Source organism: Sphaeramia orbicularis, chromosome 5 (genome assembly GCF_902148855.1).
Source record: "Sphaeramia orbicularis chromosome 5, fSphaOr1.1, whole genome shotgun sequence".
NCBI classification, from domain to species: domain Eukaryota; kingdom Metazoa; phylum Chordata; class Actinopteri; order Kurtiformes; family Apogonidae; genus Sphaeramia; species Sphaeramia orbicularis.
In genome coordinates this window covers 3,915,102-3,931,390 of record NC_043961.1, presented here as the reverse complement: position 1 = coordinate 3,931,390, position 16,289 = coordinate 3,915,102, and the positions used below count along the sequence as shown (strand labels likewise).

At 36.6% G+C, this 16,289-nt stretch overlaps 1 protein-coding gene across 3 annotated transcripts in view; it reads right to left on the bottom strand.

Annotated features, from left to right (window-relative positions):
* Positions 1 to 16,289, bottom strand: part of cdk18 (cyclin dependent kinase 18) — a 154,853-nt gene that overhangs the window by 92,305 nt on the left and 46,259 nt on the right. For all 3 annotated transcript variants that reach the window (XM_030135219.1, XM_030135220.1, XM_030135221.1), the window contains exon 2: positions 1,686 to 1,821. In XM_030135219.1, coding sequence (XP_029991079.1) covers positions 1,686 to 1,803 — 118 coding nt within the window. In that variant the 5' untranslated portion in view covers positions 1,804 to 1,821. The remainder of the gene's footprint in view (positions 1 to 1,685; positions 1,822 to 16,289) is intronic.

The following is a 16,289-nucleotide window of genomic DNA, read 5'->3' as shown; positions in this document are numbered from 1 at the left end:
GATTTCTGGGGCTGATGTCGATACCGATACTGATATTCATTCATTCATTCATTCGATCAATCAATCAATCTTTATTTGTACAGCACTTTTCATACATGGTACATGTAGTACAAAGTGCATCACATCAAACCGCCCACTGTCCTGCAGTTCCAACTAAAAAATAAAAGCAACAAAGTAAAGTAAAGTTTACAGTAAGTGTTTAATTAAAAGCTAGACTAAAAAGATAAGTTTTGAGTTTACTTTTAAAAATATGAACACTCACAGCAGACCTCAGGTCCTCAGGTAGACTGTTCTATAGTTCAGGGCCATAAAAGCTGAATGAGGCCTCACCATGAGTTTTGGAGTGGACTATAGGAACAGTTAAAGATGACTACCTGAGGGTCCAAGAGGGCTCATATGTTAAAAGCAAACTCCCTAAATATCTTTTAGCATATTGTAACTGAAGTGGTCTATGGTATTACAAATGTTCTACATCTACTCTTTGGGCCTGTTTTCAGACTGTAAGAAATCAGCCCGATTACAGGAGGTTTTGGCCTCTCGTAGGTTGTTTCAGGCAGATAAGAGGTCAGATACGGAATAATTACAAAGTGCTGTTATGACCAGTGCTTCATTTGTAAAGTGGGAGGTGCTGGGACACGGCTACTCAAAATGGGGGTGGAGGTACTTCCACATAAAAATTTACCTAATGGAAAAAGGACAATTTCACCAAAACTATCATTTTTCATTTATTATATGTTTTATGCTTTTGTAGATCCACTGTGATCTGTAAGTTGTAACGCACATGTGTAAATGATAAACCAGGGCATAATATTGTTAAATTTGCACTGATTTTTTTAAAAGAAATTTCAGGTTGTTCATGGTATTCACATCTTTACCCCTGCTAGGAGGCATTGTGATCACTTTGCTTTGTGTGTTTGTTTGTTTGTTATCAACTTCAGGGGAAAACTCTTCCACCCATCTTTCCCAAATCTTCCCCACAGATAGGCCTAGGCCCTGGGACCAACCCATTCAATTTTGGGCCAAGTAGGCCAAAGTTCAAGGTCACAGCAAGGTCACAAAATCTACAGTTTTCCTATTTCTCATCATTGAGCAATTTTTGAAAATTCATTAAAAAAAATTCAAAACGACTGTGATTAGCCTCCAATTTGATCCACCTGCAGATTAGAACAACATCTTGTATCTGGCACAAAATTGTCCACATCCACTGTGGAATGTGGACTCTGTGGACATTTACATTACAACATCTATGACACATTTTTCATTAAAACTCAACAAATATTGACTGGAATTTAATCTAATTGGACAGACACATGACTGGTACCAAGCTTCAACTTTTTCTGCTGTATGGAACAACCTGGAAACTGTTGAATTTAAACAGAAATATTCGATCCACACATGCACACCGTTCAGGGTGCTTGGCGGAGGTTTGCGTTCTCTGAACACTTGTTTAAAAGATAGTTTTTTTTGTAAATGTAAACATTTTTATAATTTAGCTTTACTTTTTCCACTGTAAAACAGAGAAAAGTTTTGCGTTGACATTATTTACAGGTTATTAAGCTTTTATTTGACTGGTCTGACCCACTTTAGACCACATTGGGCTGTAGGTATGTGACCGCTGAACTAAAGTGAGTTTGACAGCCCTGATCTAATCTCTACAAACGGAAAGACTTAGGAATTTTTCTTACCTTGAGTGTGTCTAATGTTAAGCTGGTTGATTTGCTCGGTGAACTCATTTTCCTCAATGGTCTCAGTGCGAGGAACTGACAGAGAGAAACGCCTCTTAAAGTTCTTCATCTTGTTCATGTTGCTGAAGACCAGACTCTGAGAGAAGACAGAAACACAAAGAGAGAAAAAAAGAGAGAGAGAGAGAGAGAGAGAATGACATTAGCCGGCAGAGAAAATGCATTCATCTATGCATTCATCCATCAAGTCGTGCCTTAACACATCTCTTAAAGAAAAACCGCTTCAACATTTCTCTTAAAGGAAAAAAAGGATAAAGGAAGGAACAGTTATTCAAGTAGCAATGCCATGCAAAAACAGAGAAATGACACAAACTAAACGGCTGATTTGACTGTTGCAGAGCACGGAGCCGACTATAATTCAAAGACACCAAATTGCAAAAACACTGCGGTCCATTGCCCACATGAAGTGAACTACAGAGTGTTTTGTGCAGCCGTGACAGATCTTTGTGTGCAGTTTGACCAAAGACAATCTTCTCTGTCATCTGATAATGAGGCAGAAAGCAGCAGGAAAGCAGCTGATCAATATACTCTCAGTAGGTTACATAAGCACAGCCGGCCCTACTGGTTAGTTTATCTGCTCGGCCGTCGCTCGCCTTTTTTTCTCATTTCTCATTTTCTGGTTCAGAAGAATGTCACGGGGGTCTTTGTGACTCCTTTACCGTCCACCATCTGAGCATGTGCGAGTATATCTGCTCATTACAGCCAAAGACAGCAAGAGCGACAGGGTCACGAACAGCAGGAATGCACGTTTCCATGTATTTTTAGACCTCAATCGACATAATTCTATCGCTGAACAATACCTGCGAGAGGACGTCACAACTAATAAACACGTAAACGCAAACAGGTTATTCAAACTGCATGCAAGGATGTGCGGTGAATGTGTTGTGGTGATAATAACCCAACTATCTGCTCAGAACAGTGACCCTAAGACCTTTATCAGTGGAGCTCATGTCATGTTCTGAGTCGGGTTACTATTTTTATAAACAGATGGGACACGTTAATGGTTGTACGCTGGGGCGCCGCCAGCAGCTGTGGGCCTCATGAAAGGTTAACATTGTGGGCCCTTCATAAAATAAAAGAATCTGTAAATTTGGTGTGTGTGTGTGTGTGTGTGTGGCAGAAAAAAACAGGAAAAAAATTCAGTAGGGAAAAAAAAACAGGAAAAAAAAAACAGGAAAAAAATTTAGTGGGGAAAAAACCCAGGAAAAAATTTCGTGGCCAAAAAAAAAAACAACAAAAAAAGAAAACAAAAAAAGAAACCCAGGGAAGAAATTCCATGGGCAAAAAAAACACAAAACAAAAAACAAACAAACAAACAAACAGGAAAAAAATTCAGTGGGAAATAAAACCATGAAAAAAATTTTGTGGAGAAAGAAAAAAAACATGAAAAAAATTAATGGGAAAGAAAAACCCAGGAAAAAAATTTAGTAGGGAAAAAAAAAAACAGAAAAAAATTTTGTGGGCAAAAAAACCTTTAACAAAACAAAACAAAAAAACCACAGGGAAGAAATTTCATGGGCAAAAAAAAAAAAACATGAGAAAAATTTAGTGGGAAAAAAAAGCCCATGAAAAAAATTAAGTGTGAAAAAAACAAACAGGAAAAAAAAGTTAGAGGAAAAAAAAAAAAAATCAGGAAAAAAATTTCGTGGGGAAAAAAACCCATGAAAAACATTTCGTGGGGAAAAAAACCCAGGAAAAAAAATTAATGGGAGAAAAAAACAAACAAAAACAAAACAAACTTAAAAAAAAAAAAAGAAAACCTGGAAAAAAAAACTGGAAAAAAATTTAATGGACAAAAAAACAAAAAAAGAACCATTAAAACATTAACCCATAAAGACCGGGTGCCACTTTTGTGTTAGTACCCAAATGAATTTTTCTTACTATTTAAACTTTTTTTAAAGTGATTTATCACCATTTATCAAAATATTATCCTCTGTGTTTTAGATTTTTAAGTGAAAAATCTAGTATTTTCCTATATTTAATTCACTGATCATGTAGATGTTCATAAAAGCTCAGGTTAAAGTTTAAGGTTATTATATCAAAAACAGAGAAAACTGAATAAAAAGTGGCTTTTTCAGTAAAATCTCTCATTAACTAAACATAAACCCAGTGTGTCCATCCAGTCATTGATCCAGCTCCACTGGTTTTACTGGTGAATCAATGTTGTAGAAGATGACGGTGTTTCCACGGTAACTACAGAGCCTCTGAACGTCTAAATGGCTCATATCTGATGACTGTGAAAAGATGAAGAACTGTATTTTACACCAGTTTTTTACATGGATTGATAGGATTAATGGACCCACAGGTATTAAACAGTTTAAATTGATGCTTTTCGTTGCCGGTGGATGTTTGGATCTTTATGCGTTAAGTTTAAGTTGGAAAACATGAGCGATCATTGCATTTTCCTTAATAACCAATCAACTAGACTCCCGATGATCACATGATTTCTTCACTAAACCGTGCAGCTCTGATATACATTTGATGAAAAGATATGTTTATGTTTAAAGAACAGAGCGATGATCACCACGGTCCGCAAAAATACGCTCATCAACAGCACAACAGGCGATAAAAGGCCTTGATGTTACAGTCATTGAACTGAGCGCACAAACAGCCGCAATTAACCAGTACGATGGTCATTACAGTCTTTACCGGCTTCCCTTCTATACGAACCACCACCGACAAATAACACAGGGTGCATTTAATGAGTGGAAGTGAATGATGGCTTCCCTTTAAAACTGATTTATTGAACTTTTATTCCAGTCCGTGTTTGCAAAACATCACTGATTACTCTGCTCTACAGCTGATGTGGTTTTTCCACAAATGATCTGCCTCAGAGATTAAATGTGCTAAATCGTACATACTTTAATGAGATGAATTCAAAAATAAATGACAAATGTGCAAGTTAGCTGATGTTTTCACTGGATATGATGGAGTGTTTCACACAGAGCCTATATATTGGTGAATTTATATAGGAGATTTATACATATTCCACTAGAAAGAACCTGTGAATTCAGTGTATTATCATGTACAGACATTAGTCGCTTTTTCATTGGACATCTGCGCAAAACTTTACCGATATTTACGAAATGTCAAAAAAACACAAGTGCGTAATGTTGGTTTCTCCATTAAATCCCAAATGCGATGATTTGTTTATTTATTATGATGATGACACAAGAAGTCATTCCATAAACATGGTGACGAATGTAAATATTATGTTGATTTACAGATATATTTATTATTATTATATATTACCCCTCTATCCTGAACCAAATTTGGTTTCCTGGTGCGTCCACACATACTGCGCCATGTTTCTTTTAAAACTCTTCTTCTTCGCTTGCTGTAACGTCCGTCAACATCAGTTTTATTTTTATTTTTTTATTCACGTGACGCTAGTTGTGGAAAAAGGTCTTTCCATTGCAGTTTTGTCTGATATAGGCCTACCAATTGTGCTATGCCCAAAAAACCACCTCTTGCCAGCGCAAACACTTTTAATCAAAAAATTTGAGTTTTGGCAAAATTTTCCTTTGGCCTTTAGGTAAATTTTTATGTGCAAGATTTATTTGCACAATTTGAAGGTCAACGGAAAAGCGACTATTGATCAAACTCCATGGGCTTTACTGGTGAATCAACAGCTTGGTTTCCATTACTCTCAGAAATGCACAAAATGTAAATTGCGCAATGGAAAAAAATGTAAAATAATATTTATAAAAACAAATAAAAAAATGACAAACTATCCTTTAAAAAATGTGAATAACATAAACAACCATGAACAACCTGACATTTATTAAGAAAAATAAGTGAAATTTTAACGTTACACCTTAGTTTATCATTAAAGTGGGTCAGACCAGTAAAAAGTAAAAACTTTTCTCTATTTTACAGTGAAAAAAGTAAAGCTAAATTATGAAAATGTTTACATGTGCAAACTATCTTTTAAAAAAATGTGAATAACATGAACAACCTGAAATTTCCTAAGAAAAATCTGTGCAATTTTAACAACATTACACCTTAGTTTATCATTTACACACATGTATTACAACAGCAGATCACAGTCGATTTAGTAAAAGACACAATATTGTTAAAATTGCACTTGCTTCTCTTAGGACATTTCATTTTGTTCAGGTTATTCAGATTTTTTGTTAAAGATAGTTTGTAAATGCAATCATTTTCATGTAATTTGACTTTTTTTACACTAAAACAAAGAGAAGGATTTGGAGTTGTAATTATTTATACACTGTAAAAAAAAATCTGTAATTTAACAGAATTTTCACTGTTTCTTTTACAGATTTTTCCTGTATTTTTAAGATACAGGAAAATATCAATGAAATTACAAAAACAGACTGTGATTTTACATGTCAAATGTAAAATAACATGAAAAAACTGTAACTGTGAATAACCAAAAAGATTTCCATTGTTTAAAAGATTTTTTTTCTCAGAAAAATACAGTTAAAATACATTTGCAAATGTATCGTAATTTCACAAATATTTATTTTGTATTTATGAGATTAAACTGTTTATTTAAAGTTTAATACTGTAAAAAAAAAAAAAAATAAAACCAGAAAAAATTACTGACAATTAACCGTAAACGAAGTATTTGTTCTGTCAGTTTAACCAAACTTGTTTATTAATTGACACATATCTTGTGTAATTACAGGAGGTTTCACAACAAAAATGTTGAATAAATGTGTTTTTGTGAATGTATAACATGTATAAGTACTGATAAACTGTCCAAATACAGTTTTTATCAGTGGATTGGACAACTGAGTCTCATTGAAAAGTATTTGTTTTAATACATGTAAATACTGTAACATTAAAAAGTAAAAAAAAAAAAAAAAAAAAAAAAAAAAAAAAAAAGCAAAATCTCATGTAGTTAGGGCAAAAAATTGTATTTTAATTATGGAAAATTACCATATTTTTATGAGATGGTTATTTTCCATTATGTAACAGTATTTTTTTGGCACCCCTTCTGCCGGAATAATACCGCTTTTTTATGTTTTTTTTTTTTTTTTTTTACAGTGTAGGTTATTATGATAGTATTTTACTAGTCTGACCCACTTTAGATCATATTTGTCTGTATGTCCTGAACTAAAATGATTTTGACACCTTTCACTGTTAATATCTTCAGTGTAATTTTCTCATTTCACACATTCATCCCACGGGCCAGGCTGGATCGTATGGTGGGCCAGTTTTGGCCCAGGGTCCATATGTTTGACACTCCTGTTTTAGACTCACAAACAGCAACAAATGTGCATTAAAATCCTTTGCATTTCCTCCACAACAGCTTAGAAGGCATTGTTAGCATTTAGCATGTAGCACCTTGGCCAGAATGTGGATTTTCATTTGTGCAGAAACAGATCAGGGATAAAAAAAAAAAAGCAAAGAAGTGTGGGTGGCAGCCATAAATTGAGCAGTGAGTGGAGGACAGAAAACAGCTGAAAAGGCGACGGTGGAAGCGAATAATCCCAAGATCAGTGCAAAGAGAGGGAGGATTTCTAACGCTGAAAAAAAAAAAAGGGGGGGGGGTTAGAAATCAGTCCAATTCAGCTACGTTTTAAAGAAAGATGCTTGTGATTGCAAAAAAGAGAAAAGTAAAGTCTATAGACTTTCATACGACCTCTGAATGATGCTTTCAACAGCAGGTACATTCCTTTAGCACGAAGAGTAAAGAAGCAATTAGCGTCTGTTTCACACACATACAGCTGCTTAGTGGAAATAATTCAGATTTACAGTAAAGCCACAGAACTCAGCAGGTGTTTACAGTTCTCTCACACATTCCGACACTATCACAAAAGAACTTAAGTACAAGAAACTGGTAGAATAAAAAGGTATAAGATATAAAGTAGATTAGGGGGTTAAGAATGGAAGTGGAAAGAGGCTTAAGTGTGCACAGAGAAATCAATACCAGCTCCTAAAGCAGCTGCTGTGTTTGTGGTTTTGGTTGATGCTTTTTCCTCGGAGGATCTGGGAGTCTTTGTGAAACGGTTCCCTGCTGTCTGTAACTGAAAAAGTGAGTTCCTCTGCTCCTTCTCAGAGGTATATTATTATTGTTGTGTGTGGGGGTTGTATTTATTTTTGTTCTTCTTCTCACAGTAGATATTGAGGACTTGGGGATGCTCTTGCAAACTAAGTTATGAACCACTGTCGGCTTCTATTTTCTATGAAAATATTGAGATGGTAGGAAAGCGATAAAAACATTCAGGGGCTCAGTTGGTAGAGCGGGTCGTCCAATAACTGAAGGGTTGGCGGTTCGAATCCCGCTCTGTCCTAGTCAGTCCGTTGTGTCCTTGGGCAAGACACTTCACCCTCCTTGCCTCCAGTGCCACCCACACTGGTGTATGAATGTTTGGTGGTGGTCAGAGAAGGCGCAGAATGGCAACCACGCTTCTGTCAGTCTGCCCCAGGGCAACTGTGGATACAGATGTAGTTTACCACCACCAGAGGGAGAATGTGAGAGCGAAGGAATAATGGGTCAATAATGTAAAGCGTTTTGGGTGTCTAGAAAGGCGCTATATAAATCCAATCCATTATTATTATTATTATTCATTCATTCATTTTCTGAACCCGCTTTATCCTCACAAGGGTCACGGGGGTCACTTGAAGCCTATCCCAGCTACATAGGGGCAAAGGCAGGGTACACCCTGGACAAGTCGCCAGTTCATCGCAGGGCTGAACATATAGAGACAAACAATCACTCTCACATTCACACCTATGGGCAATTTAGATTAACTAATTAACCTATTAGTGCATGTGTTTGGATGGTGGGAGGAAGCCGGAGTACCCGGAGAGAACCCACGCAGACACGGGGAGAACATGCAAACTCCACACAGAAAATAATAATACTTTCTGTATTATTATTATTATTATTATTGTTATTATTATTGTTATTATTATTATTAGTAGTAGTATTCAGGGACTGAGAAGGTAAAAGCGCTTTATTATCCCCGTATGCAAATGTGGTTACTGCATGTTATCCATCCTAATGTACAGACAGTGATTAGCATTAGCATTAGCACATATTTGTTATTACATTACAGGGTGGGGAAGCAAAATTTACAATATTTTGAGGCAGGGATTAAAAGACAGTGTATGACCAATTAGTTTATTGAAAGTCATGAGAATTTATTTGCCACAAGAAAATGTCCATAATAGAAAATGTTTTTATTCTATGTGTCCTCCTTCTTTCTCAATAACTGCCTTCACACGCTTCCTGAAACTTGCGCAAGTGTTCCTCAAATATTGGGGTGACAACTTCTCCCATTCTTCTTTAATAGTATCTTCCAGACTTTCTGGTAATAGTTTTGCTCATAGTCATTCTCTTCTTTCCATTATAAACAGTCTTTATGGACACTCCAACTATTTTTGAAATCTCCTTTGGTGTGACGAGTGCATTCAGCAAATCACACACTCTTTGACGTTTGCTTTCCTGATTACTCATATGGGCAAAAGTTTCTGAAAAGGTATGGATAATAGTGTTAGGTATGATTATGACATCAGTATATGTTTGGTTTCAAAACAACTGACGTAGTGTCTGCTGAGAAAAAACAACTAAATGTTCATTGTACATTTTGCTTCCCCACCCTGTATTAGTAACATGTATCATCCAGTTTCCTTTTACAGCAATGCAAGAACACAGACGTCAACAAAACATCCACCACTGACCAAAACCTACTAATGTAAACTGATTAATCCATTAATCCTATCAATCCATGTCAATAACACTGGGTTACAAAAAAATGTTTTTTGCAAGTTGTCTAGGTTTTTTCAACTGAACTCGGACCATTTTGCACCGCTAAATCCAAAAATGACATCTGTTTTTCTCAGTCAGGTCCAGTTTTTTTTGCTAATTTGATTTTGAAAAATTTGATCTTCTCACAAAATTGATTACATTTTTGTGACTTTATCAGTCGATTTTTTATATAGTTCTCACCCAAAATAGGTTTGAAGAGAAAAAAAATAATTTTCTAACAGGATGTATTTATTATTTATTATGTATTCACCGCAGATGTAGCAGAATACGTCAGGCTTATTTTTGCAAGATCTTCTAGTCGAAGCCATTTCATTCACCTGTAATATTAAAAAAAACCATTAATCATAAATTGGCAAAAGTCAAATCTTCAGAACTCGTTTATTGCAAGAAATATGAAAGAATGTTGTATCATATGATGTGAAAATGCCCATAAATGTAAGCAAAAATGTTCAAAAGCCAATATGTAGCATAGTTCAGAAAGTTGACCTGATTGAGCAAAATTAATGTGATTTTTGGATTCAGCACACCAAAATTATCCTAAATCAGCTCAAAAAACTGAAACAATAAATTTGTTGTTGACCAGTGTAATTGGTGTAAAATACAGTTCTTCGTCTTTTCATGGTCATCAGATATGACCCGTTTGGACGTTCAGAGGCTCTGTAGTTACCGTGGAAACACCGTCATCTTCTACAACATTGATTCACCAGTAAAAGCCATGGAGTTGGATCAATGACAGTGGATGGACACACTGGGTTTGTGTTCAGTTAATGGGAGATTTGACTGAAAAAGGCACTTTTTCTTCAGTTCTCTCCGTTTTGTTTTAATAACCTTTGAATTTACTGTGAGATTTGATGAATGTCTACATGATCAGTGAATTAAATATAGAAAAATGCATGATTTACACTGAAAAAACTCAAAATAAAGAGAATAATATTCCAATAAATGGTGATAAATCTCTTAAGAAGGGTTAAATAGACAGAAAAATTCCTTTTTGAACTGACACAAAAGAAACACTGGGTCTTTATTTGTTAATATTTCGTAGTGGATGGAAACATGGAAGCGTAAATATGTATTTTCTTTTGCCAGTTTTCTAAAATCCAACAATCGGTGAATGAGGCCTTGTGTTTTGTTTTTATTGAAACTGCAGCAGACCGTCTTTCCACACAGGAAAAGCTGCCAAGTAAATTTTGCATTCGGATTTCTGATACTCCAGTGTTTTCAGTTGTGTAATCGTTGTCATCTGTTGCACTGACCCGGTGTCTGAAATAAAAACAACACAGAGAAATGCAACAGGCCGGCACTGATTGAGAGCTCGCAGTTATTCACACTCTGTTCTCATGTGCCCTCTCTGACGGTGGAATTGCTCGGGTCGTCAGGGATAAAACTCCTCACTCTCTGTCTCGGTGGATGTGTGTTTTAGACCCGGCGGCGAGGTATTTGGGTGGATGTGGTGGATGATCTTCTGTTCATGCTTTCTTTTCTTATATTCATCATTTAATAGGTCTTATATGTTTTATTGTCGTTTTGTTTGTTTGTTTGTTACCTCCACCAAGGAGGTTCTGTTTTTGCCGGCGTTTGTTTGTTTGTCTGTGTGCAAGATAACTCAAAAAATTATGGATGGATTTGGATGAAAATTTCAGGAAATGTTGATACTGGCACAAGGAACAAATGATTAAATTTTGGTGGTGATCGGGGGGGGACGACACTGATCTGCCTTGGCAGAGGTCTGCGCTCTCCAAGTGCTTTTCTAGTTTTAATTCATTTTTAGAGCAGGTTTGCTAGTTTTTATTAGTTTTCGTTATTTTCTACATTTTTAGTTTTAGTTTAGTTTTAGTTTTTTTAATATCTTTTCTCTTCCTCTCCATCATATTCAAATAAATCCCAGACAGGACTCTGCTGCTTTCTCCCAACTTTAGTCTCCATGTTTCCAGGTAGAGTGGGGACCAGAAGACGACTGGAAACCACAAGTGAACACAAGTGACGGACCCTTAAATATCATATGGTGCTGCTAGCTAAAATTGCTAGAGCAAAATAAATCAATTTCATATCAAACTAGAAGCACTCGGAGAGCGCAGACCTCCGCCAAGGCTGATCAGTGGCCCCCCCCGTGGGCCCCCCCACCCCCGATCACCACCAAAATTTAATCATTTCTTCCTTATCCCATTTCCAACAAACCCTGAAAATTTCATCCAAATCTGTCCATAACTTTATTGAGTTATGTTGCACACTAACGGACAGACAAACAGACAAACAAACAGACAAACAAACAAACAAACCCTGGCAAAAACATAACCTCCTTGGCGGAGGTAACCAACCGGGGGGGCTAATCTGCCTTGGCGGAGGTCTGCGCTCTCCAGGTGCTTTTCTAGTCAAAAATGTGCCTTTACTTATAATGGCTGATTATTGAATGTTTGAATTGATGGCATATAACATGGAAACAGTTACAGATGTCAGTATCGTTACTATTGATCACTGATTGGAAGTCATACATGGACTTTCATTTAATTAGTTGAGTTCTCCTCCAGTCAAAGTACCACCCACTTCTATTGGGAGATTGATCTCCTGCATCAACACCACCGGACTGTAACAACCTCACAAATTCAACTTGGTATTGAGGGGGGGGGGTCTGCGCTCTACGAGTGCTTTTCTAGAAAAGAGAGTGCAGACCTCCACCAAGGCAGATCAGTGCCCCCGCCCCCCCCCCAATCACCACTAAAATGTAATCATTTGTTCCTTGTGCCAGTATCAACATTTCCTGAAATTTTCATCCAAATCCATCCATAACACTGGTCAACAACAAATTTCTTGTTTAAGTTTTTTTGAGCTGATTTAGGATAATTTTGGTGTGCTGAATCCAAAAATCACATTAATTTTGCTCAATCAGGTCAGCTGTCTGAACTATGCTACATATTGGCTTTTGAACATTTGTGCTTACATTTATGGGCATTTTCACATCATATGATACAAAATTCTTTCATATTTCTTGCAATAAACGAGTTCTGAAGATTTGACTTTTGTCAATTTATGATTAATGTTTTTTTTTAATATTACAGGTGAATGAAATGGCTTCGACTAGAAGATCTTGCAAAAATAAGCCTGATGTATTCTGCTACATCTGCGGTGAATACACCATTGTACCTAACAGGAATCCTGTTAGAAAATGATTTTTTTTTCTCTTAAAACCTATTTTGGGTGAGAACTACAGGGTGGGGAAGCAAAATGTACAATGAACATTTAGTTGTTTTTTCTCAGCAGGCACTACGTCAATTGTTTTGAAACCAAACATATACTGATGTCATAATCATACCTAACACTATTATCCATACCTTTTCAGAAACTTTTGCCCATATGAGTAATCAGGAAAGCAAACGTCAAAGAGTGTGTGATTTGCTGAATGCACTCGTCACACCAAAGGAGATTTCAAAAATAGTTGGAGTGTCCATAAAGACTGTTTATAATGGAAAGAAGAGAATGACTATGAGCAAAACTATTACCAGAAAGTCTGGAAGATACTATTAAAGAAGAATGGGAGAAGTTGTCACCCCAATATTTGAGGAACACTTGCGCAAGTTTCAGGAAGCGTGTGAAGGCAGTTATTGAGAAAGAAGGAGGACACATAGAATAAAAACATTTTCTATTATGGACATTTTCTTGTGGCAAATAAATTCTCATGACTTTCAATAAACTAATTGGTCATACACTGTCTTTCAATCACTGCCTCAAAATATTGTAAATTTTGCTTCCCCACCCTGTATATAAAAAAAATCAACTGATAAAGTCACAAAAATGTAATCAATTTTGTGAGAAGATCAAATTTTTCAAAATCAAATTAGCAAAAAAACCCTGACCTGATTGAGACAAACAGATGTCATTTTTGGATTTAGCGGTGCAAAATGGTCCTAATTCAGTTGAAAAAACCTAGACAACTTGCACAAAACATTTTTTTGTAACCCAGTGTAATTTTTTGAGTTATCTTGCACACAGACAGACAGACAGACAACAAACATCGGGGGGGGGGGGGTTGTCACTGATCTGTCTTGGCAGAGGTCTGCGCTCTCCAACTTTAGTTTTTTTTCTCTCTCTTCTGCCCAGTTTACTCAGTTCTGGTTGTAGTTACTGTTCCCATTATAATTATCTCCATGGTTGTTATTGTTTATATTGTTGATACTTTCTTGTGAGGGTCTTCGCCACCTTCTTCTTTCTTGCCCCCCCCCCCCCCCCCCCCCCATGTCAGGTCTGGCATCGAAATGCGGTTCAACAAAATTCATAATAAAGTCAGTAGAATATCAAGGGGAGCTTCATATACTGTATGAAGTTTCCCTTGGCAAAGCAAATGTGTTCAGCACCAAAAGGAGCCAGACTACCATTCTGCTGTTAGGATGAAGGACAAGACAAGTTAAAAAAAAAAAAAAAAAGACCCGGCGGTGAGCTCCATTTATCTGGCTGTTAGACACAGAGTCCTCTGTTTGGACGTTTCGAGGCCGGGGCGAGCACAGCCAATCAGAAGTACCTGGCATGGCTCCTGTAGCTGCTCTATCAAAGGGAGGAAGTCGCTCTTAGATTGTGTGACACTGTCTGACTACAAAAACACTCCATCTCACAAGTGCATCTGTTCCAAGTGAGGCGCCGACACATGTGGGTTCGCCCGGAGCTGTGATCCTCCCTGGACACAAACACACTTCACGTTGCTACAGCGCCCGCTCTCCTTTTCCTTTATTATGTATCTGTGCTTCTTTTTGATCTGTGTTTGTCGTTCTCTTCTATTCTCCTGCCCTTGTGCATCTTCACAAAGGTTCACATCATGTTTTCTTTTTTTGCTCATGTGGTTCAGGCCTGGAAAATGCAGTCTGACCACAATAAGCTATTGAGTTTTTGTAACAATACAGATGGGAGCAGAGTCAGTTGTGTGTTTACTGCAAATGAACACACTCTTATTATTATTATTATGTGCCGTAACAGGTCCTCGTATCCAACAGAGGGGTGGAAATTTCTTGATTTTAACCCTATAATGCCAAACGTATCATATTTGATGCGTGAGTTTCAACCCACGGTCCCTGGACTGGTACCCGTCCGTGGATCATTTGGTACTGGGCCGCAAACAAAAAAAATTTGTGGTTAATATTAAAGCAATTTTTTCCATCAGTCTTGCAGACATTTTATTTTGAAAAGCAACCGTTTCACCAGTAAAACCCATGGAGTTGGATCAGTGACAGTGGATGGACACACTGGGTTTATGTTCAGTTAATGAGAGATTTGACTGAAAAAGTCCCTTTTTCTTCAGTTCTCTCTATTTTGTTTTAATAACCTTTGAATTTACTGTGAGATTTGATGAATGTCTACATGATCAGTGAATTAAACATAGAAAAATGTATGATTTACACTGAAAAAAACTCAAAATAAAGAGAATAATATTACAATAAATGTGGGAAATTTCGTTTCCGCCCTCGCCTCACAACCGCTCTTGACTCTGGTGCCATTTCATGAATCAGTAGTTACACATGCTAAAGACATGAGCTAAAAACAAAATGGAGTTCTCACTGGAGAACTTTTTCAGGAAGAAATGATGAAACGATGGGTCTGCAGAAGGGTCACAGACTGCCTGCAAACAGAAAAACGCATTTACGAGGAAATATCAGGATTCCTGCCTCAGTTACAGGTTCATCACAACAGGTGACACACAAGCGCCACAACTACGATGCATAATTTGCTGTGACCAACTAGTTAATGAGCATGAAACCCTCCAAACTGCTCCGGCACATCAGTCCATGTTTGAGATAACCTCAAACCTCTGTGCGTTCTGGATTAAAGTCAAAGCAGAATATGCGGATATCGCCACAGAGGCTCTGTAGTTACCATGGAAACACTGTCATCTTCTACAACACTGATTCACCAGTAAAACCCATGGAGTTGGATCAATGACAGTGGATGGACACACTGGGTTTATGTTCAGTTAATGAGAGATTTTGCTGAAAAAGTTACTTTCTCTTCAGTTTTCTCTGTTTTTGACATAATAACCCTCAACTTTAACCCGAGCTTTTATGAACATCTACATGATCGGTAAATTAAATATTGGAAAATACCTGATTTTTCACTTAAAAATGCAAAACACAGAGGAAAATATTATGATAAATGATGATAAATCACTTAAAAAAGTTAAACAGTCAAAAAAAAAAAAAAAAAATCATTTGGGAACTGACACAAAAGTAGTATCAGGTTTTTATGTGTTGAGATGACAGTGACAGTGGACGGACACACTGGGTATGCTCAGTTAATGATAGATTTTGGTGAAAAAGTCACTTTTTCTTCAGTTTTCTGTTTTTTATATAATAACCCTCAAGTCTACTCGGAGCTTTAATAAACATCTACATGATTAGTAAATTAAATATCACTATAGCAGTGATTTTCACTGAAAAAAAAACACAAAATACAGAAAATAATATTACAATAAATGGTGATAAATCACATAAGGAAAGTTAAATATAGAGAAAAATTCATTTGGGCACTGCCACATGTGTAACACCAAGTCCTTATTGGTTAATGCTTGTACCATGTGTGATATTTTCTTTCTTGCTGGTGTTTAATTCATTAAAACTCTCTCTGTTTACTAAGTCTGACTCATTTACAGCTTCTTATATATTGTATTTCTGTTGATCAACAAGTCTGTCCCTGTCAAATACAGCTGTAAATGAAATTAAATGAGTTACTCTGCGTAATAATAAACATGTGAAAAGGTCACCGCTCATATATTTACTAGTTAGTGGTTGATGTCAAGGTTTTTTAATGTTCATGTTGGTAAAATAATA